The 21,053-nt window shown below is 45.7% G+C and overlaps 1 protein-coding gene across 1 annotated transcript; it reads right to left on the reverse strand.

Annotated features, from left to right (window-relative positions):
- Nucleotides 1-7: 7 nt before the first annotated feature.
- On the reverse strand, nucleotides 8-20,237 carry LOC123751804 (sex-determining region Y protein-like). The gene is made up of 2 exons (XM_069302095.1): nucleotides 19,520-20,237; nucleotides 8-2,908 (listed from the first exon to the last, which is right to left on the reverse strand). Exons 1-2 carry the CDS (start codon nucleotides 19,634-19,636, stop codon nucleotides 1,562-1,564), a joined length of 1,464 nt encoding a protein of 487 aa, XP_069158196.1. The 5' UTR covers nucleotides 19,637-20,237; the 3' UTR covers nucleotides 8-1,561.
- Nucleotides 20,238-21,053: the final 816 nt, after the last annotated feature.

The following is a 21,053-nucleotide window of genomic DNA, read 5'->3' on the forward strand; positions in this document are numbered from 1 at the left end:
TGTGTGTGTGTGTGTGTGTGTGTGTGTGTGTGTGTGTGTGTAAACAACCCATGGAAGCGACCAAGGAGGTGTTGGGAGCATAGTTTGTGAGGAGCCATAACACGAAGGGGGGGGGGGGTTAATCACCTCCCCACGAATGGTTGTTACAGCTGGAACAAGCATTAACCAGCCAGTGTGCTTGTTCCTTCGTTGTCTTCACTGAGCGACGCTTGTCGAGAGACGCACTCTCTCTCTCTCTCTCTCACTCTCTCTAACACACAATATATTAACTCTATACTGTCTAGTTAAAACTCTACTTTTTTGCTACAATAACATCAACAACAACAAAAAAAATTCTGTGATACATTAAAAATACACACAATACAAAAACAAAAGTTATAATATTTTATATCATACAATACTCTGCTTTTTCCATGAAAGCAAATTTTAAGTTTTTCGAAATGTCTGTACATATCTTGGCTTCTCTGCGAGTTATTGATTAATACTTTTTAAGTTTAATATCTTCAGCACATTGGGTACACAGCATTACAATTAAGTACAATATATATGTTTCTCTCTCCATCGAGTGACGGCGACAGTTACTTGAGTAACAACGCCGTCACTCTGACAGTTTCCGTCAAAGACGGTACGCTAGATGACAGCAGCCAGAGAGCAAATTGACAGCCATGAAGTACTCCAGCTAGTTGGGGGGTGGGGGGTGTCAAGCAAGTGACCTCGTTGACCCGACCATCAGGGAAGAGGTCAACCTTGCGACCTCCGTCGCAGCCGGAGACTTGACCAGCAACGCCTCCAGACTGTTGCAACCTCAAGTTGTGAGGTTACAACTTAATCTCCAACTCCTCTAAACCAATCAAGACGCAGGAATTCCTCAGAGAGATGTGATATAACTCCCGCTTTTCGGCAATGCGTGACCTCAAGTCTGCGTTTAAGGTGATTTCAGGTCAGAGGACCTGAAATGGACCTATTAATAACCATTAATAGGGAAGAGACTGGCTCTGACGGATATATCTTTGGTTTTTAATCTTGAGTATATCACATCCCTCCGATCCCTGCGTCTTGAAAAGTATGCTAGAGCGGCAGCTGGGGAGTCTATATACCTCTGCTGCTTAAGTACTATTCTTAGAATCCCATGTCACAATTACTTAGGCTGAATTGTTTTCAACTGTGATTGTATATGGTCAATTGTGACTGACTAGAGTGAGAGTTGTTCAGGTGAGACCATGAATACTGGGCAAGCGCGAAGTTCATCCAGTGAACTGGTAACTATTTCTAGGAATACCCGGCATGATATTATCTCTCTCTATATACATATATATATATATATCTAAATGTATTTATATACAGGATATGTCTGTGACTTATAATAACAGGAACTATACATAGGAGCCTGTTTTTGAGTCCTATACACGAGTCCTGTGAGCTCTAATGTACAACAGGGCAAGTATTTAATTTATATTATTTTTTTATTTTATATATTTTTTTATAGTTTTTTTTTTTAGTTCATATAATACGTGCGTTTTGAAAGACAATAATAGTTGGGTTAGCTTTATATACAGGTGGTTCAGGAATTTATCCAGGCGTTCATTATTTCAAAGTCCGCCAGGACGTTGGGAGTGGTGGAAGAGATGCCCACGTTGGCCCAGTTGCTGCCCACTGAGCCCCCCGACTCGTACCCGAGGTCAGCTAAAGACTCCAGCTCCACCTTCAGGTCAGAGGTCATGGGGATGAGTTCGGTGACCCCGATGTTGTCGAGGTCATCCAGGGTAGCAGGGTGAGTCTCTTGGGCCTCCACTTTGACCGAAGGCTGCTGCTGTTGCTGCTGCTGCTGCTGCTGCTGCTGCTGCTGCTGCTGCTGCTGCAACAGTTGGTGTTGCTGCTGTTGCTGATGGTGATGGTGGTGGTGGTGATGGTGCTGTTGCGTCGCAGCTGATGAACCAAAGAACGAGGAATGAGTGCTGACTGGGGAATAAAGACAAGAATGCTGTTGGTAGTTTGGCTTTTGCTGTTGCTGCTGGTAGTTTGACTTTTGTTGCTGCTGTTGGTAATTTGACTTTTGCAGCTGCTGCTGTTGTTGGTGTTGCACACGTAAGTGTTCCTGATAGTCGTGTTCCCGTTTCAAGTAGCCAATATTGCTGAGGGCGTCCTGCTTCAGGTAACTGTGCACCATCTTTTGCTCCTGATAAAAGTTTGACTGATACGCTTGTCTTTGCGGGACACTGTATGCACAACTACTGGTTCGGGAGCCGTTAGGCGGTGAAGCAGCGGGAACTGCGTTGTGGTAGGAGAAGGAGGTGCTGGTGTTTGTCGTAGATCGAGGATGGCCGTCGGCGGCCGAAGTGTAACTGGTGGGCGTAGGCGTGTAGTTAACCATGGGTGTTCGGATAAACGAGTGGTCGTCGAAGTTGAAGGCGCTTTCTGGAGAGTCTGGAAGATCGGAGGTGGCCGGGCTGGTCGGGACTCGAGGCGGTGAGGTGGGTGTTAGCGGTAGCGGCCAACTCACGTGGTCCTCGAGGGTGTGAAGGTCGAGCTGGGGCTTGCTAGCGGCACCTTCCTTCGACTTGATGCTGTTGGCGAACTCCTTGCATATGTTGTTCATCTGGTGAACCTTCGAAACCTTCCCGCCGGAGCGTTCGGAGACTCCCTTAAGCGGGTCTTTCGACTTCTTGCGCGGCCGGTATTTATAGTCCGGGTATTCGCGCATGTGCAGCTGCTTCAGTCGCTCGGCCTCGTCGCGGTAGGGTCGCCGCTGCTCCTCCGTCAGAAGCTTCCAACGGCGTCCCAGCTGCTTGGAGATCTCGGCGTTGTGGGTGTCGGGCGCGAACTTGACGATCTCCCGCCGCTCCATCTGGGACCAGACCATGAAGGCGTTCATGGGTCTCTTGATGTGGTTGGGTGGGTGCTTCTTGGTCTGTGGGGGGCAAGAAAATATATCATTACCAAATGTGAAAATCAAACTCCAAATATACATTGTAATTTTAAGATATTTTACCCAACTAAAAGTACAAATAATGAAAAGTGATTTAGCCAATTGTTTTTGATAAATCTAAAGTTAACCAAAGATTGTTAGGTCATAGTTATCAAAATGATTTTGAGAATAGGATAAAATAGCCCCGAATCGTGAAATAAAATTATCCACTAATATAATATCGAAAGAAATATTATCACATTTTATTAAATGTAAATTAATTACATTTTTATTGCATTTAATTTTTTACATTTATTAAATATTTTACTGTTAATTATAAAATTTTGTACCATTATCGGTAAAAAAAAATATATTTTTTTTAGTATGATATATACAATGTGAAATGTCAGAAAGTATGGTAATTATGATGAGAAACCACAAAGCAGTATGACTGACTATATATAACACAGAATATGAAGACAAGGAGCTGGGGTAGGAAGGAATGGTGCCCAATTGCCTGGACCATCGGTGACCGAACTCCGACCTGCAAGAAGCGAAACCGTCGCTGTACCGACCAGTTTAACCTTCACAATAATCAAGCAGATATCATACACTGGTAGGATGTATATACATTCGTAATATTACATACAAATTATACAATTCCAGATACTTCCGCCTAATGGGTTGGGGTGGGATGGGGTTGCCTAATATTAGGTGGTTGTAGAGCAGATGTTGGTTGCAAAGATATTGGTAGTGTAGGTGTTGATAGAACACGTGTTGGTAGTGTAAGTGTTAGTAGAACAGGTGTTAGTAGTTCAAGAGTCTGGGTAGTGCAGGTATTGGTACTGTAAGTGTTGGTAGAGCAAGTGTCGGTTGTACAGGTGTTAGTTGAGCAGGTATCGGCAGTACAGGTGTTGGCAGAGCAGGTGTTTTGGTAGTACAGATGGTCAGGAAGCGCAGGGCCAGCGGGCACCCCCCTCCCCAGCACTATACTGCCAGTAACGCCCAACAGATGGCGCTCACCATCAGGTAACTCGTACGCCCATGACAGAAGCGTTGCCACAACCAGCCCATAGAGGGGGTTAGCGTCGACGACAGGAAGGCTTAACTGCTACAACCAGACAGGGGGTTTAACAACCGCCACAATTAAACAACAGGAGGTTTAACAACCGCCACAACGGGACGACAACTGCTACAAATGAGACAACATTTGTGGGGTAGGACGGTTTAACGGTAGGTATAGGTTTTTAACAACCTATAACATCCATTTTTAATCCCCGCTAACAGCAGCCGGTAGCGCTAAGGTTAGCGTCTGGGCGTGTTCTCGTAGCGAACCAACTTGCTAATAAACGGAATACTATTCATTTTTTTTCCTCCTCGCCGAATATTTTCCATCGTCGGTTTAGTGCTCCTGTTCTTAGTACTTGGAGTGGGACAAAGTTAAAAAAAAAACAAGAAAGAGAGAGACTTTTCCCACCTCAAAAATCTGACAAAACTATACCAAATGTTTGGGTACAAAAAACATGCATTGAAAAAATACGCTGTAAATAGTTGAGCCAAACTGGCGACCACCTGGCTACCGTTATGTTAAATTTACGGGCTAATAGGCTAGGAGGGGCACCCAATTAATACCTCCCCCCTATCATATAATTAATACCCCATGATACATCAGCGTATAATACCCTGACCTGTATTAACCTAAGGGAGTACCCGAATTCAAGTACGTTTATTGAGACAATAAGATACATCTTAAAAGAATAGAGTAGCTTAGGCTATTTCTACCCTCCTTAAATAGGGGGAGGGGTTACGGCGAACAATGTGGGGGGGGGGGGTGTTTGTGGGGGAACCTCCCCCTTCACCCCCCCCCACCCCCCTCCCCTACAACATTCCCAGACCTGACACTGCAAACTCAGTCGCATCGATGGGATATTTGAAGCACCTTGTTGGGTGCTCAGTCGTTAGAGCTCCTGAAGGTGGTGAGGAACCTGTGTGTTTATGGTTCTCGACGTATACTGCAGGTCTGGCGGATGTGTACCATTGCAAGATGCATGTTGAGGTATGTCTATGTTGAGGCCTAGAGTGTACTTACTGGTTGTTTGGTAAGCAATTGTGGTGGCCTTAATAACCCTTCAGAGGTTGATAGGCCTCAAGCACAGCACCAAACTACCATGTATATATATATATATATATATATATATATATATATATATATATATATATATATATATATATATATATATATATATATATATATATATATATATATATATATATATATATATATATATATATATATATATATATATATATATATATATATATATATATATATATATATATATAATATAACCGGCTAGCTACCCGTGGCAGATGGGCCCTTGTTGTTCTGTGTTATTTCAGAGTTTAGGCCTTTTTTTTTATTATTCTTTTTCTTCTTCCACTTTGCCGAGGTCGTGTTTTCATGTTATTTATTTGTTTGTTTAGTCTTTATTTACCCTTCAGCTAGAGTAATGAGGGGGTTAATTAATCACATGATTACAATTATAACATATAGCGTGAACAAATGAATCATATCCATACAGAACCACAGAACACAATTATTATTTTATTTCACCAAGAAAGGATCTTGTTGTTCATGATCTTGTTCACCAAGATCAAGACCTTGCTGCTGCGGAAATTGAGTAATGATGGTTTCGATCGTCTAGAGTCGGTTACCAGGAGCTAGGCTACATGGGTGTCTTATATTTGCACATCGGGTTATAACTGTTTTCTAAAAAGAGGGTCACTCATCTCATAATTATTATTAATAATAATATGCACTATTACATTTATTGTCAATTGTGGTATTCGTAGTACGAGACAACAAATAATTTGCGACCGACTGGCTTAAATTTTGGAATTTATATTAAAAGTTAAAAGAATGACTTGATATTATTAAGTCTCGTTATTAAATTAAAATATATTCTCTCTGTCTCTGTCTCTCTCTGTCTCTCTCTCTCTCTCTCTCTCTCTCTCTCTCTCTCTCTCTCTCTCTCTCTCTCTCTCTCTCTCTCTCTCTCTCTCTCTCTCTCTCTCTCTCTCTCTCTCTCACTCGCGCTTAAGGGTAACTTGTATATCACCCTTTACAACTATTTAAACCTTTCTGCGAAGCACCAAGATATCTTCTTCTTTTTTCCTTTGTTCGTGTACATAGTATCAGGTCAGCGGAGGAGACCATCTGGAGCCAAGGACATTCTTAAGGTTGGCGTAAGTTCGGATCTTTAGCGTGAAGTTGCCAACAGGTTAGCGAAAGCTTATTGTTGAGTTGATGGATTAGTTGGTGGGAAGTTTCAAGTGAATTTGGCGGGAAGTTAACGCGGGAGTTTTGCGGAAGTAGAGGGTGAAGATGGTGAACAAATTGGGCGTAGTTAGCTAGCCCATGTCGGAAATTTAGCGGGAATTATTTGTAAAGAAGGCAGGCAGCTGATTGGAATTAGACGGAAATATGGCAAGCTGTTTGAATGGTTAGTTTGCAGAAAGATGAGGAGCAACCAGTGGGAAGTTAGCCAGAATTTGGGGGTGGAAGTTGGCGGTGAAGTGACGGTGTTCGCCTAGCCTAGCCTAAAGGTACTCCGGCTATTTCTGAGCAACTCTTTATTTTCTTGAGGTTTCGTTTTCATTTTCTTGACTTTCATGTTACATATTTGTTATCTTTATTTATTATATGTTTTGCACATCTTCCAACCTTTCATATAAAAATGATAGTACCTATAGTGATCGTCAGTGGAATGTAGATAAACAGATTGTTGAACAAAAATACAAAAAATGTCCGTTTTGTACTATTAATTTTGAAAAGAGAAAGAAAGCAACAAAGAAATTAACTTTTCCTAAGCGTAATATACGGTCATATACTAAATTAAACCAAAGATTGAGTAAAGCAAAAAGTTATAGAACTGAAGCCTACTAATATATATATATGCGGAAAATCCACAGAGAAATATGAAATGAGGTGAACGTTTCGGCTTGTTAAAGCCTTTGTCAACACTAGACTGACTAAGTTTAGTCAGTCTGGTGTTGACAAAGGCTTTAACAAGCCGAAACGTTCACCTCATTTCATATTTCTCTGTGGATTTTCCGGATAAAATGATCAATGTTTTGTGATCGTCAATTGCATATATATATATATATATATATATATATATATATATATATATATATATATATATATATATATATATATATATATATATATATATATATATATATATATATATATATTTTTTCTAATTATGCAGTAATTAATAATATAGTGTGTCTGAGTCCTTAATAATTATTGGCTGATCGTAAAATATATTCTTTAAACAGACATTCGCTATGAGAAAGCTGTTGACGTACGACTGTTCACATCAGAGGAAATAAGAACGGTAACTCCTCCTCTTGACTAGTACGTCGCATTTTGACGTATATATCACAGCGGCCTGCAAAATTGACGTTATGACCCGTTTTCTATTTGTGGGTCCTCGGGTAGGTTAGGATCGGGCAATTGAACACATCAGTTTAGTGTGACGTTTTGAACGCTCGAGAGGACGGGCTGAATAGGGCCTATAGACCTATTGTAGTTCCCATGCTGCATCACGTTGGTGTATCTTGTCAGGGAGACTCGCATCACACGCGCGTGCGCACGCTCGTTAAACTACTCTGTTAGAAGAGTAAGCTGTTACACGTGCACACACGTGTACACACGTGCACATGGACACGTGTGCACGTGCACATCAACACGTGTTAAACACACACACACACACACACACACACACACACACACACACACACACACACACACACACACACACACACACACACACACACGTGCTAGGGTTAAAGACATATAACGAGCTAGTAATTCAAATGATCGAGGTAGACTCCACATAGCCCTATGTAGATATATGTAGATGTAGGTATATGTAGATATAATATGTAGATTGCGAAGTAGAGAGGTGGGACCCAAGATCTGAACCTCAACCCCTTTTAAGCACATCTAGATGGATGAATACAACCCCCCCCCCCTTCCCCTTTCAATAATCTGCAATGTTTCACTGGAAATGGGAGAACTACCAGAGAGCTAGAAGACTGTTAATACCATATATATTTTCCCCATATACAAAATTGGAAATAGACAGAATAGACAAAACGGTTGCATTTTTTACGGAGTGGCAAATCGTGAAACCTGATGTAATATTTAATATACAGTTCACTTAACACACACACACACACACACACACACACACACACACACACACACACACACACACACACACACACACACACACACACACACACACACACACACACAAACAAGGGTATGTTTGTGGTACGCGAACAAGGGGACACAGGTGGAAACTTGGTACCCAAATGAGCCACAGGGACATTAGAAAGAACTTTTTCAAAGTCAGAGTAGTTAACAGATGGAATGCACTAGGCAGTGACGTGGTGGAGGCTGACTCCATACACAGTTTCAAATGTAGATATGATAGAGCCTAATAGGCTCAGGATTCTGTACATCAGTTGATTGACGGTTGAGAGGCGAGACCAAAGAGCCAGAGCTCAACCCCCGCAAGCACAACTAGGTGAGTACAACTAGGTCACTGGAAACAGGAGACCTACCGGAAAGCTGGATGACAGCTAATGTAGTCCCAATACGCAAAAAGGGTGACAGGCAAGAGGTACTGAACTACAGGCCAGTTTCCCCATCTTGCATATGACACTGAACGCAAGGGTGACGGAGAAGATCGTGAGGAAGAGGCTCGTAGAACATCTGGAGGGAAAGTGTTTTGTAACACCTCACCATCATGGGTTCAGGGATGGTAAACCGTGCCTCACAGGCTTAATAGAATTCTATGCCCAGGCGACACAAATTGGGCAAGAAGACAAGGGTGGACAGACTGCATTTTCTTGGACTATCAGAAAGCCTTTGACACAGTACCCAATAAAAGACTGTTGCAAAAGTTTGAGAAACAGGCAGGAGTAAATGGTAAGGTGCTCCAGTGGATAAGGGAGTATCTAAGCAACAGGAAACAGCGAGTAACTGTGAGGGGAGAGACATCAGAGTGGCGAGATGTCACCAGCCAAGTCCCACAGGGCTCTGTACTTGGACCCATCTTATTTCTAATATCTGTAAACGATCTCCCACAGGGTATAAACTCATTCCCCTCAATGTTTGCTGACGATGCAAAAATTATGAGAATAATCATGACAGATGAAGATAGAGACTAGAGAACGACCTGGAAAAACTGGAGGAATGGTCTAGAAAATGGCTACTAATGTTTAACTCAGGAAAGTGTAAATCAATGAAATTTAACGAAGGGAACAGAAGGCTGAATACAATGTACCATCTGGGAGGTGAAATCTTGCAAGAGTCAAATAGAGAGAAAGATCTGGGGGTTGATATCACACGGAACCTGTCCCCAGAGGCCCACATCAAAAGAATATCATCAGTGGCATATGCTAGACTGGCCAACATAAGAACTGCCTTTAGAAACTTGTGTAAGGAATCGTGGTCTGACATATACCACTTATGTCAGACCAATCCTGGAGTATGCAGCTCCAGCCTGGAGTCCATACCTAGTTAAACACAAGACTAAGTTAGAGAAGATTGAGAGGAATACCGGCACCAGACTAGCCCAAGAGCTGAGAGGTATGAGCTACGAGGAAAGGCTAAGGGAGTTGAACCTCCCGTCCCTGGAAGACAGAAAAGTAAGGGGAGACATGATCAACACGTACATAATTCTCAGGGGAATTGACAGGGTGGACAAAGACACTATTTAACATGGGTAGAACGGAAGGGAATTTTCAGGGGAAAACGCCAAACCATTACAATTATATAGCATTGGGAAGGGGTCAGGATATAAGGATTTAGGAAGGGACGGAGGGAAAGAATGGTGCCCAACCACTTGTACGGTCGGGGATTGAACGTCGGCCTGCATGAAGTGAGACCGGCGTTCTACCGTCCAGCCCAAGTGGTTGGTCTGGACACAGGTGGAAGCCGAGTACTCAAATGAGCCACAGAGACATTAGAAAGAATTTGTTCCGTGTCAGTGTAGTTAAAACAAATGGAATTCATTAAGTAGTGATGTGGTGGAGGCTGACTACATACACAGTTTCAAATGTAGATATGATAGAGCCCAATAGGCTCAGGAACCTGGACACCAGTTGATTAACAGTTGATAGGCGGGACCAAAGAGCCAAAACTCAACCCCCGCAAGCACAACCAGGTAAGAACAACTAGGTGAGTACATGAAGGTGAGTACACACACACAGTATATATGCTGGTTAGCATTGTAAATGTGTGGCCACGTCTGTGGTAGAAAATAATAATAAAAAAAAAACTAGAAATAACTCTACGGGCCGACCTCCCACACATCTGGACAGCGACAGTGAGAACGCACAAAATGTTTAACGCCATCGACCCCAGCGTAACAATTACGGTGGTTTAGGGAAATTAAAGCACCGCAATATTGACGCGTCCCGGAACTAACGAGTTCCGGCTCCGGGCAGCTTAACTTTTGACGCTTTTGATTAAACTAAATCACAGTCTTTTTTGTGACGGAGGGGAAATGGGGAGAACGTGCTCCACACAGAGCCTACGAGGATCTTCGTAGGGAGACCCACTCGGTGAATGGGGAGATGGGGGGAGAGGAGGGAAGGGGATGGGAGAGGATGGAAGGGGATGGGAGAGGATGGGAGGGGAGGGGAGAGGAGAGAGAGGGTGAAGAGAAAGAGAGTGAATTAAGTAGGCCACTTGAATAAAAATTATAGCAGACCAATAGGTCAATAGGTAGAGTAGCTAGGAGACACAGAGGGCACCTGGGTGTCCCCTAGAGTTGCTAGGGGCCACTGGGAGAGCAGCTAGGGGCCACTAGGGGAGCAGCTAGGGGGCCACTAGGGGAGCAGCTAGGGGGGCCACTAGGAGAGCAGCTAGGGGGCCACTGGGAGAGCAGCTAGGGGCCACTAGGAGAGCAGCTAGGGGCCACTAGGAGAGCAGGTAGGGGCCACTGGGAGAGCAGCTAGGGGCCACTAGGAGAGCAGCTAGGGGGGCCACTGGGAGAGCAGCTAGGGGGCCACTAGGAGAGCAGCTAGGGGGCCACTGGGAGAGCAGCTAGGGGGCCACTGGGAGAGCAGCTAGGGGCCACTAGGAGAGCAGCTAGGAGCCACTGGGAGAGCAGCTAGGGGCAACTAGGAGAGCAGCTAGGGGGCCACTGGGAGAGCAGCTAGGGGGCCACTAGGAGAGCAGCTAGGGGGCCACTGGGAGAGCAGCTAGGGGCCACTAGGAGAGCAGCTAGGGGGCCACTGGGCGAGCAGCTAGGGGCCTCTGGGAGAGCAGCTAGGGGGCCACTAGGAGAGCAGCTAGGGGGCCACTGGGAGAGCAGCTAGGGGGCCACTGGGAGAGCAGCTAGGGGGCCACTGGGAGAGCAGCTAGGGGGCCACTAGGAGAGCAGCTAGGGGCCACTAGGAGAGCAGCTAGGGGGCCACTGGGAGAGCAGCTAGGGGGCCACTGGGAGAGCAGCTAGGGGCCACTGGGAGAGCAGCTAGGGGGCAGCTAGGGGGCCACTGGGAGAGCAGCTAGGGGTCACTGGGAGAGCAGCTAGGGGGCCACTAGGAGAGCAGCTAGGGGCCACTGGGAGAGCAGCTAGGGGGCCATAGGAGAGCAGCTAGGGGCCACTAGGAGAGCAGCTAGGGGCCACTGGGAGAGCAGCTAGGGGCCACTAGGAGAGCAGCTAGGGGGCCACTAGGAGAGCAGCTAGGGGCCACTGGGAGAGCAGCTAGGGGCCACTGGGAGAGCAGCTAGGGGCCACTGGGAGAGCAGCTAGGGGCCACTGGGAGAGCAGCTAGGGGGTTACTAGGAGAGCAGCTAGGGGCCACTGGGAGAGCAGCTAGGGGGCCACTGGGAGAGCAGCTAGGGGGCCACTAGGAGAGCAGCTAGGGGGCCACTAGGAGAGCAGCTACGGGCCACTGGGAGAGCAGCTAGGGGGCCACTAGGAGAGCAGCTAGGGGCCACTGGGAGAGCAGCTAGGAGGCCACTAGGAGAGCAGCTACGGGCCACTGGGAGAGCAGCTAGGAGGCCACTAGGAGAGCAGCTAGGGGGCCACTAGGAGAGCAGCTAGGGGGGCCACAGGTGCAAGAGGTTCAGTGATGGAGCAGACAGGCGCGGGACTGGTAGAGAGCGGAATTAAGTGTCTGGCTGTGTCCCCCCCCTCCCCCCCCCCCCACGTGGGCCCTCAACAGGTGTTTCCCCTCTCTCTCTCTCTCTCTGTCTCTCTCTCTCTCTCTCTCTCTCTCTCTCTCTCTCTCTCTCTCTCTCTCTCTCTCTCTCTCTGTCTCTGTCTCTGTCTCTCTCTCTCTCTGTCTCTGTCTCTCTCTGTCTCTCTCTCTCTCTCTGTCTCTGTCTCTCTCTGTCTGTCTCTCTCTCTCTCTCTCTCTCTCTCTCTCTCTCTCTCTCTCTCTCTCTCTCTCTCTCTCTCTCTCTCTCTCTCTCTCTCTCTCTGGCTCTGTCTCTGTCTCTCTCTCTCTGTCTGTCTCTCTCTCTCTCTCTCTCTCTCTCTCTCTCTCTCTCTCTCTCTCTCTCTCTCTCTCTCTCTCTCTCTCTCTCTCTCTCTCTCTCTCTCTCTCTCTCTCTCTCTCTCTCTCTGTGTCTCTCTCTCTCTCTCTCTCTCTCTCTCTCTCTCTCTCTCTCTCTCTCTCTCTCTCTCTCTCTCTCTCTCTCTCTCTCTCTCTCTCTGTGTCTCTCTCTCTCTCTCTCACTCTCTGTCTCTCTGTGTCTTTGTCTCTCTCTGTCTCTCTGTCTGTCTCTCTCTCTCTCTCTCTCTCTCTCTCTCTCTCTCTCTCTCTCTCTCTCTCTCTCTCTCTCTCTCTCTCTCTCTCTCTCTCTCTGTCTCTCTCTCTCTCTCTCTCTCTCTCTCTCTCTCTCTCTCTCTCTCTCTCTCTCTCTCTCACTGCTGACAGCAAACATCTATAACTCTCGTCAACATTTAGGCTAATTTTCATTATACTCTCCACATTCACGTCCACTTCAAGTACACTCGCGCTGAACACCTCTATTGTGAGTGTAAACCCCTTCACCTCTAAGTACCCGCCATGTGCCTGGTGAACAGGCTGTATATATAAGGCTTGTGAACAAGCTATAAGGCTTGTGAACAAGCTATAAACGTTGTGAACAAGCTATAAACGTTGTGAACAAGCTATAAGGCTTGTGAACAAGCTATAAGGCTTGTGAACAAGCTATAAGGGTTGTGAACAAGCTATAAACGTTGTGAACAAGCTATAAGGGTTGTGAACAAGCTATAAACGTTGTGAACAAGCTATAAGGGTTGTGAACAAGCTATAAGGGTTGTGAACAAGCTATAAACGTTGTGAACAAGCTATAAGGGTTGTGAACAAGCTATAAGGCTTGTGAACAAGCTATAAGGGTTGTGAACAAGCTATAAGGCTTGTGAACAAGCTATAAACGTTGTGAACAAGCTATAAGGCTTGTGAACAAGCTATAAGGGTTGTGAACAAGCTATAAACGTTGTGAACAAGCTATAAGGGTTGTGAACAAGCTATAAACGTTGTGAACAAGCTATAAGGCTTGTGAACAAGCTATAAGGCTTGTGAACAAGCTATAAGGCTTGTGAACAAGCTATAAACGTTGTGAACAAGCTATAAGGCTTGTGAACAAGCTATAAGGCTTGTGAACAAGCTATAAGGCTTGTGAACAAGCTATAAACGTTGTGAACAAGCTATAAGGCTTTTGAACAAACAGTGGGCGTTCTGAACAGTGTGTACTTAACTGTGTCTTGTAAGATCTGTTCGTCACAGGAGTCAAACTGAACGCTAAGAAAGAACGCAAAGAAATTAATGTTTAAAAAAAAAAAACGCTTAATACAACGATAGAAGAATCATACAACATCCCCCCAATCCCTACATTTCCCCCCCCCCCCCCCCCGTTTCCCCTTGGGAAGGTTCTCATTATAATCCCCCCAGATTTACAATGATTACAGGTAGGGAAGCGCGCAGGTGATTCCCCGGGATTAACCGCAGATCCTGGACACTAATCCCGACACATCCCAGAAATCCCCCGCACGCCACCAACACCAGCCAGCAACACTTCCGAAATGTTGTCGTCTTTCGGGTGTTGGTGGAGGGGAGGAGGGGAGGGGAGGGGTCATTTGGTGGGGGTAATTCGGTGGGGGGGGGGGGGGGGAAGTCATTTGGTGGGCGGGGAGAGGGGAGCTATAGGTTAGGTTCGTTTCCAATTATCGGGGAGACAATTTGGTTGGAAAAGATCCAGGTTAATTCATTGATTCAGATCGTCATTTGCGACCGTCTGCGTTCGTGTGTGTGTGTGTGTGTGTGTGTGTGTGTGTGTGTGTGTGTGTGTGTGTGTGTGTGTGTGTGTGTGTGTGTGTGTGTGTGTGTGTGTGTGTGTGTGTGTGTGTCTCTCTCTCTCTATCTCTATCTCTTAGCTCCTGGTCCCGCGGTTCTGTGTTCCTAGGATCGGCGTTCCTGTATTCTATGTTCGGGGCTTTTGTGTTCTAGATCCGGGGGTTTCTATGTCAGTTTTACTGTGTTGATGTTTTGGTTTCAAACTTCAATAGCCACGATGTTCTTAATTTTTAGTTCTCTTGACTTCATTTAGTGAAGAACCGTCTTGCCGTTTATGCAATTAACGATATTCCATATCGTTCACAAACTTACTTACGCATCGCCGTGTTTCGACAATGTACCAGAAATTCATATCACTTTATGTCTAAACAAATCACTATCGCTCGGCAGTATCTTTAAAAAATCTCATATGGCTCCGCGATGGCTTCAAGAATCGCGGGTCCATCGATCCCCCATGCACCTGGACCACGCGCGATGATCTCCGAACTGTGCTTGTCATACTATCCCATACTATCCTTTACAGACTATGGAGAGGCAGCCACAATCCATCACGAGGATCTTAACTCCACTAATGTCTTAGTACGTGCCACAACTATCTTCCTCCCGACAGGCGTAGTCTTGGAGTGTTATACTCACTTTGTATTGATAGACTAGGCTGCGTTCTCCGGTTTTAAAACATGTGTAGTCTTAGCCTAGCCTAATGCAATGGTGGTGGTGGTGGTTGTAGGGGGGTGGTAGGTGGTGGTAGTAGGGGGTGGTGGTGGTTGTAAGGGGGTGGTGGTGGTGGTAGTAGGGGGTGGTGGTGGTTGTAAGGGGGTGGTGGTGGTGGTAGTAGGGAGTGGTGGTGGTGGTTGTAAGGGGGTGGTGGTGGTGGTAGTAGGGGGTGGTGGTGTGGGGGAGGTTATGTTACGGGAGAGTGATTAATTACAAAATATGTTTGTTTTTGTTTATAATAGGGGGCGGGAGGGGGGGAACTACCGCCCACAGATATGGCATCCATAATTAATGAGAATAAATAAATAATGTAAGGGAAATTACGAAGTAGTTCTTTGGTTTCTTTCTCTGGCATCCCTACGTTTATGCATCCCTTTCTATACACTCCTTCACTCGCTTCTAAACCAACAAGTACCATCAATGGCCCCCCAAAAATAAAAAAGAACAAATGACAGTCATTACGTCGATTTCACGCCGACACGATCACTTCTCGCGCCAAAACTTGAGGAATCTAAGCTTGCTACGTCGAGTCGAATTACAAACGTGAGGCGATCTTAATGGTTTATGTTACATATGTTTATAGCTGACGTATGCTGAGAGACAGGGGTATGGGGAGGGGGGGAGATGATGGGAAAAGAGAGGAGGAAAATGGGAAGGAGAAGATGGAAGTGAAAGATACGGGGGGGGAGAGAGAGAGAGAGAGAGAGAGAGAGAGAGAGAGAGAGAGAGAGAGAGAGAGAGAGAGAGAGAGAGAGAGAGAGAGAGAGAGAGAGAGAGAGAGAGAGAGAGAGAGAGAGAGGAGGCAGTCACATGGTAGAGGAAGATTGAAATTGGGAGGAAGGGAAGGATTTGAATTGGGGGGGGGTGTTGAAAATGTTAAATTGGAGAGTAAAAATTGATAGATTGTAGTGAGTGAACACTGACAGGAGTGAACAGAAAGGAGCGAGTGAGCACGGTTATAGCAGGAAGCTAATTCAGATAGGACGGAGTGAACACATATGGGGAACTAAAGACACATAGGCACAAGGGTAGAAAGCATTGAAAACGCCTTAGGGAGACTGAACAGAAATAGGCTCCCTCAGGTAGCCTAAGTAAACAGAGAACGGGGGAGAGAAGAGGGTAGGGGATCGAACACGGCGAGTGAACACGAACACAGTGATCTTTCCTGTTTATAGGCACAACCAGGAAAGTTCGTGGGAAGGACAGATAGACTAAGCTATCAGGGTATCTCTTGGTACATTATTTTGTCTACTAGGAAAGGAGAGTATAGGCCTTGGTAGGCTTATACTCTATACGACAGGAGGTAACACAACCAGCCTAGTCTGGCCTGCCCTAGAGGAGGCCTGGTCGAGAACCGGGCCGCGGGGACGTTGAACCCCGAAATCATCGCACGATAAGATGGCTTAGGATTGAAAGGCCCAGCCCAGGACTGACGAAGAGGAATAAATATTAATGAAGATAGCGGATGTTGAGGATAGGATAACATTAGGCCTATGCTACACCACTTTTACCCACCATTCACCATCATCACTATTCACTGTAGTCACTACTATTTCAACCACCTCCACTACCACAACCATGACTACGATCAATTACTAACCCATTTTCTTAACCTATCACTGTTGTCTTTAAACTGCAATTCCTACACATTATAACACGTCATCATCTTAACTACTGACCATTACTGTACATCTGTTACCTCCCCCCCCCCCTTCACCTGACGAGGTTGACCCAGACCAGACACACACCTGTCATCACACACACCTGCCATGACTACACACACATACACACTTTGCATGTTCTTGCTATCATATTTACATGTAAACTGTGTCTCTGCATTAAACTTGGGAATGTTGTGTAGGCGGGCGAGACTGAATATACTGGCGCGATGCCAGCACTTCTAGACAAGCACAAGGCGGGACCAAAGAGCCAAAGCTCAACCCCCGCAAGCACAGCTAGGTGAGTGCACGCACAGGCTAAGACGCGCCCGTACATAAGTCTACGGGATCCGTCAGCCAGGATTCAAATACGTGACATAAATTATGATGTAGCCGTATAGATTTATATATATATATATATATATATATATATATATATATATATATATATATATATATATATATATATATATATATATATATATATATATATATATATATATATATATATATATATATATATATATATATATATATATAATATAAATTGGTGAATAAACCCACTGATTTTTTTTTAAATATAGTAGGTTAATTTTATTGTTTGAACAATCAAATTGACCAACAATATTAAACCAAAAATTCAATAAAATTACAATTTTTAGAACATGCCACTTCACAGGATATTTTTTTTACATTGATGCCACATGTAAACTCACCATTCGTACATTGATGTTGTTTCACATTTACACTCACCATTCGTAAATTCTATTGCCACATTTACAGTTTACCATGCGTACATTTTCAACCAAAATAACCCATAATCCAACTGTCCCCCGCGGGGATACTTTGCGGGTCTCTACAATACTTTGCAATTCCGCATTCCGAAGATGGATGTAGAAAACAAAAAATATTGATTTTCGATTGATATTGAAATACCAATACATCTTAGAGGCTGGTGATGAATAGCCTCATATGGTATCAGGTTCCGGGTCATAGTTCGAGGTGTCAGTGAATACCTGTGGTTGAACTTCCGGTCATCGGTCACCTTATAGCCTTATACTTGGGAGATAAGCCAGGGGACTTGGGAGATAAGCCAGGGGGGGGGGTGTTTACTTACATCTGGGAGGAAAGCGAGTGGGGTCGCCTTCCACCTGTCAGTCAAGCCCGGGGGATACATTACCCCTGTCAGTCAAGCCAGGGGGATACATTACATCTGTCAGTCAAGCCAGGGGGATACATTACACCTGTCAGTCAAGCCCGGGGGATACATTACACCTGTCAGTCAAGCCCGGGGGATACATTACATCTGTCAGTCAAGCCAGGGGGATACATTACATCTGTCAGTCAAGCCCGGGGGATACATTACATCTGTCAGTCAAGCCCGGGGGTTACATTACACCTGTCAGTCAAGCCCGGGGGATACATTACCCCTGTCAGTCAAGCCAGGGGGATACATTACATCTGTCAGTCAAGCCAGGGGGATACATTACATCTGTCAGTCAAGCCCGGGGGATACATTACATCTGTCAGTCAAGCCCGGGGGATACATTGCACCTGTCAGTCAAGCCAGGGGGATACATTGCACCTGTCAGTCAAGCCAGGGGATAAATTATACTTGTCAGTCAAGCCAGGGGATACACTATGCGTGTCAGTCAAGCCAGGGTATACATTACATTTGTCAGTCATGTCTGGGGATACATTACATCTGTCAGTCAAGCTAGGGGATACATTACACTTGTCAGTCAAGCCAGGGGATATATTACACTTGTCAGTCAAGTCAGGGGTAACATTACACCTGTCAGACAAGATATAGGGACCATGCCACACCTGTCAAAGCCAGAGGGGCCACCCTACACCTGTCAAAGCCAGAGCAGCCACCCTACACCTGTCAAAGCCAGAGAGGCCACCCTACACCTGTCAAAGCCAGAGGGACCACCCTACACCTGTCAAAGCCAGAGGGGCCACCCTACACCTGTCAAAGCCAGAGGGGCCACCCTACACCTGTCAAAGCCAGAGGGGCCACCCTACACCTGTCAAAGCCAGAGGGGCCACACCGGTCAGCAAAGCCAGGAGACAGGTGAAGGCCATACTACACCTGTCAGAGAGGGTAACGTTACACCTGTTAAACCCTCCGCTAACGACGTCAAAAGAGGCGTCCTACAACACCTGTCTTACGCATCAACAGTTTACAGTCGAGCTTAAAACATCTGTTTTTATTCCTGGCACCTGCCTTTTTTTCAACTGATTTCGCCAATACCAATTATAAATTGAATTGCCACACTCCAGGACTTATAATTTGTTATATCTTTTGGGTTTTATAGCTCTGGATTTTGATCAGGTATATACCTATATTTGCTATAATACATCCAAACCTGCCCTAACATACACACACCTGCCCCCTAACACACCCACACCTATTCTAATACACACACACGTACACAAATACATCCAAATCTACACTATCAAAATCCTCCACCTGACATAATACATCTACACCTGTCCTTATACACCTACACCTGCCCTTGCGCACACCCACACCTGCTGTAATACACCCACACCAGTCCTATATTACACCAACACCTGTCCTAGCACACCCACACTTGCTGTATCATACCCACACCTGTCCTGTATTACACCAACACCTGTCCTAGCACACCCACACCTGCTGTAGCATACCCACACCTGCCCTATATTACACCAACACCTGTCCTTGCACACCCCACACCTGTTGTAATACACCCACACCTGCCCTATATTACACCAACACCCGCTCGATCTCCTACAGATACACAGCGCCGGTCACCTGTATGGGGTGGGAGTGGGGTAGCGTGGTGAGGTTTCTCACCTGAGTAGCGTCCGAGTAAGGTGTCGGGGAGCTTTCGTCGACTGCCAGGGAGCCGAAACTGGCGCCGGCGGAGAGGGGGTGCTCCATTGGCACCTCCTGTAGGCCCTGTGGCAGCATGTTCCTGCTGTAGAAGGCACTGCCGGGTGCCCAGAGGTCTAGTGCCACCCTCTGGACCGTCACAGGGAGGGCACGAAGGCCCCTTTCGAGAAATGTATTCAATTTAACAAAAAAATGTATTTCAACTTGTTTTTTTTATCTCTCACTCGGGAAAAAATTCAAAGTTTCTATTTAAACTTTTCAATAAAGTGCTCAAGTTCTTGGCAAGTTCAAACTTATGTTTTAATTCTCTTTAAAAACAAAATCACTCGGGTTATTATTTTTGTTTTTCACCTTCCACAGGCGCATCAGAGGGTCTCTTCAACCTCCATACTGCGAGCAAGCTTTCCCTCCCCCGGTGCGATAACCGTAAGTATTAGTACACACTTTCACACACACTAATGAGAAACACCGGTGTTTTCCTTCTGTCGCGTCTCCAAAACTAGAAGTTACTCAAAACTTTTGCAGTGCCTGAGAGTTGTGGAGGCACTCTGAGGTCCTCGCTCGTCAGAGTGGCAAGTGACACTGGCACTCTATATATCGTGTATGTGTGTGTATATGTGTCCGGCGGAGCAAGAAGACGGGGTTGCGTCGTCTCCTCCTCCTCCTTCCCGCGTGAAGGTGTGTGTTACACTGGGCATGAGAAATCAGAACACATGGCTTTTGAGCATCGGTTAGCTCGACCTTTGTTGGTGGTGGGTGGGAGGACGGGCCCTCTGTTGGGGGGACCCGGGCGGGGGAGAGAGTAGCGGCGGGGTGACCTGTTCAGGATTTTTGACGTGTTCCTCGCCTCCTACCGCTCGTGTTTCATTATTCATTGCTGTATTTTGTATTCATTAGCGCCTGTACATTATTTAGCTGTCTTGCAACTAGCTGTAAACGCGTGGTAATTGTTGCCGTGTTTGAACAACATTGCAACTACTGGACATACCAAGGGAAATCCGGTACCTCTCTTTGGTGACGTGACTGTCTCCTTAATAACGAATAAATCATCTTGCCTTTCCTAACAGCATGGAAATACATCACATCCCCAAGTATATTCAGCATAATCCCTCCTCGTCACACGAAAATAATCAATAAATAAGAGCGACAAATGCAAAACACGACTAACGGCGTGTGAGGGGGGGAAAAAATCACGTGCCGAGATCCACGCCCACCGTGCTGATTGGTCAGCTGGATCCTGACGCAATCGCCGGAGACCAATGAACGCGCTCGCTGGGACAACAAGGGAGTGGGTGGCATCTCACAAAGTCCATAAAACCGACTGACGATCTAAGACTTTCTTTTGACCCCCCTTCCCACCCCTTCCATCTCCTCCTTCGCTTTTCTTGTCGAGCTGATCCCTGTCGTCTTAAATATATTTGGTGTGGCGTTTATATTAACCCCGGATGGGCAGGGGCAGGAATTTAAGGCCTACTGATAGTGGTATAAATAAAGT

The sequence above is a fragment of the Procambarus clarkii genome, chromosome 47, assembly GCF_040958095.1.
Source record: "Procambarus clarkii isolate CNS0578487 chromosome 47, FALCON_Pclarkii_2.0, whole genome shotgun sequence".
Classification (NCBI taxonomy): domain Eukaryota; kingdom Metazoa; phylum Arthropoda; class Malacostraca; order Decapoda; family Cambaridae; genus Procambarus; species Procambarus clarkii.

What these genes read in the sequence shown, in the direction of transcription:
- LOC123751804 (XM_069302095.1), bottom strand. Translation starts at nt 19,636, where the DNA reads ATGCTGCCACAGGGCCTACAGGAGGTGCCAATGGAGCACCCCCTCTCC. An exon ending in CTTACTCGGACGCTACTCAG is followed by an intron (nt 2,909 to 19,519) that starts GTGAGAAACCTC and finishes TGCCCCCCACAG; the next exon opens with ACCAAGAAGCACCCACCCAA.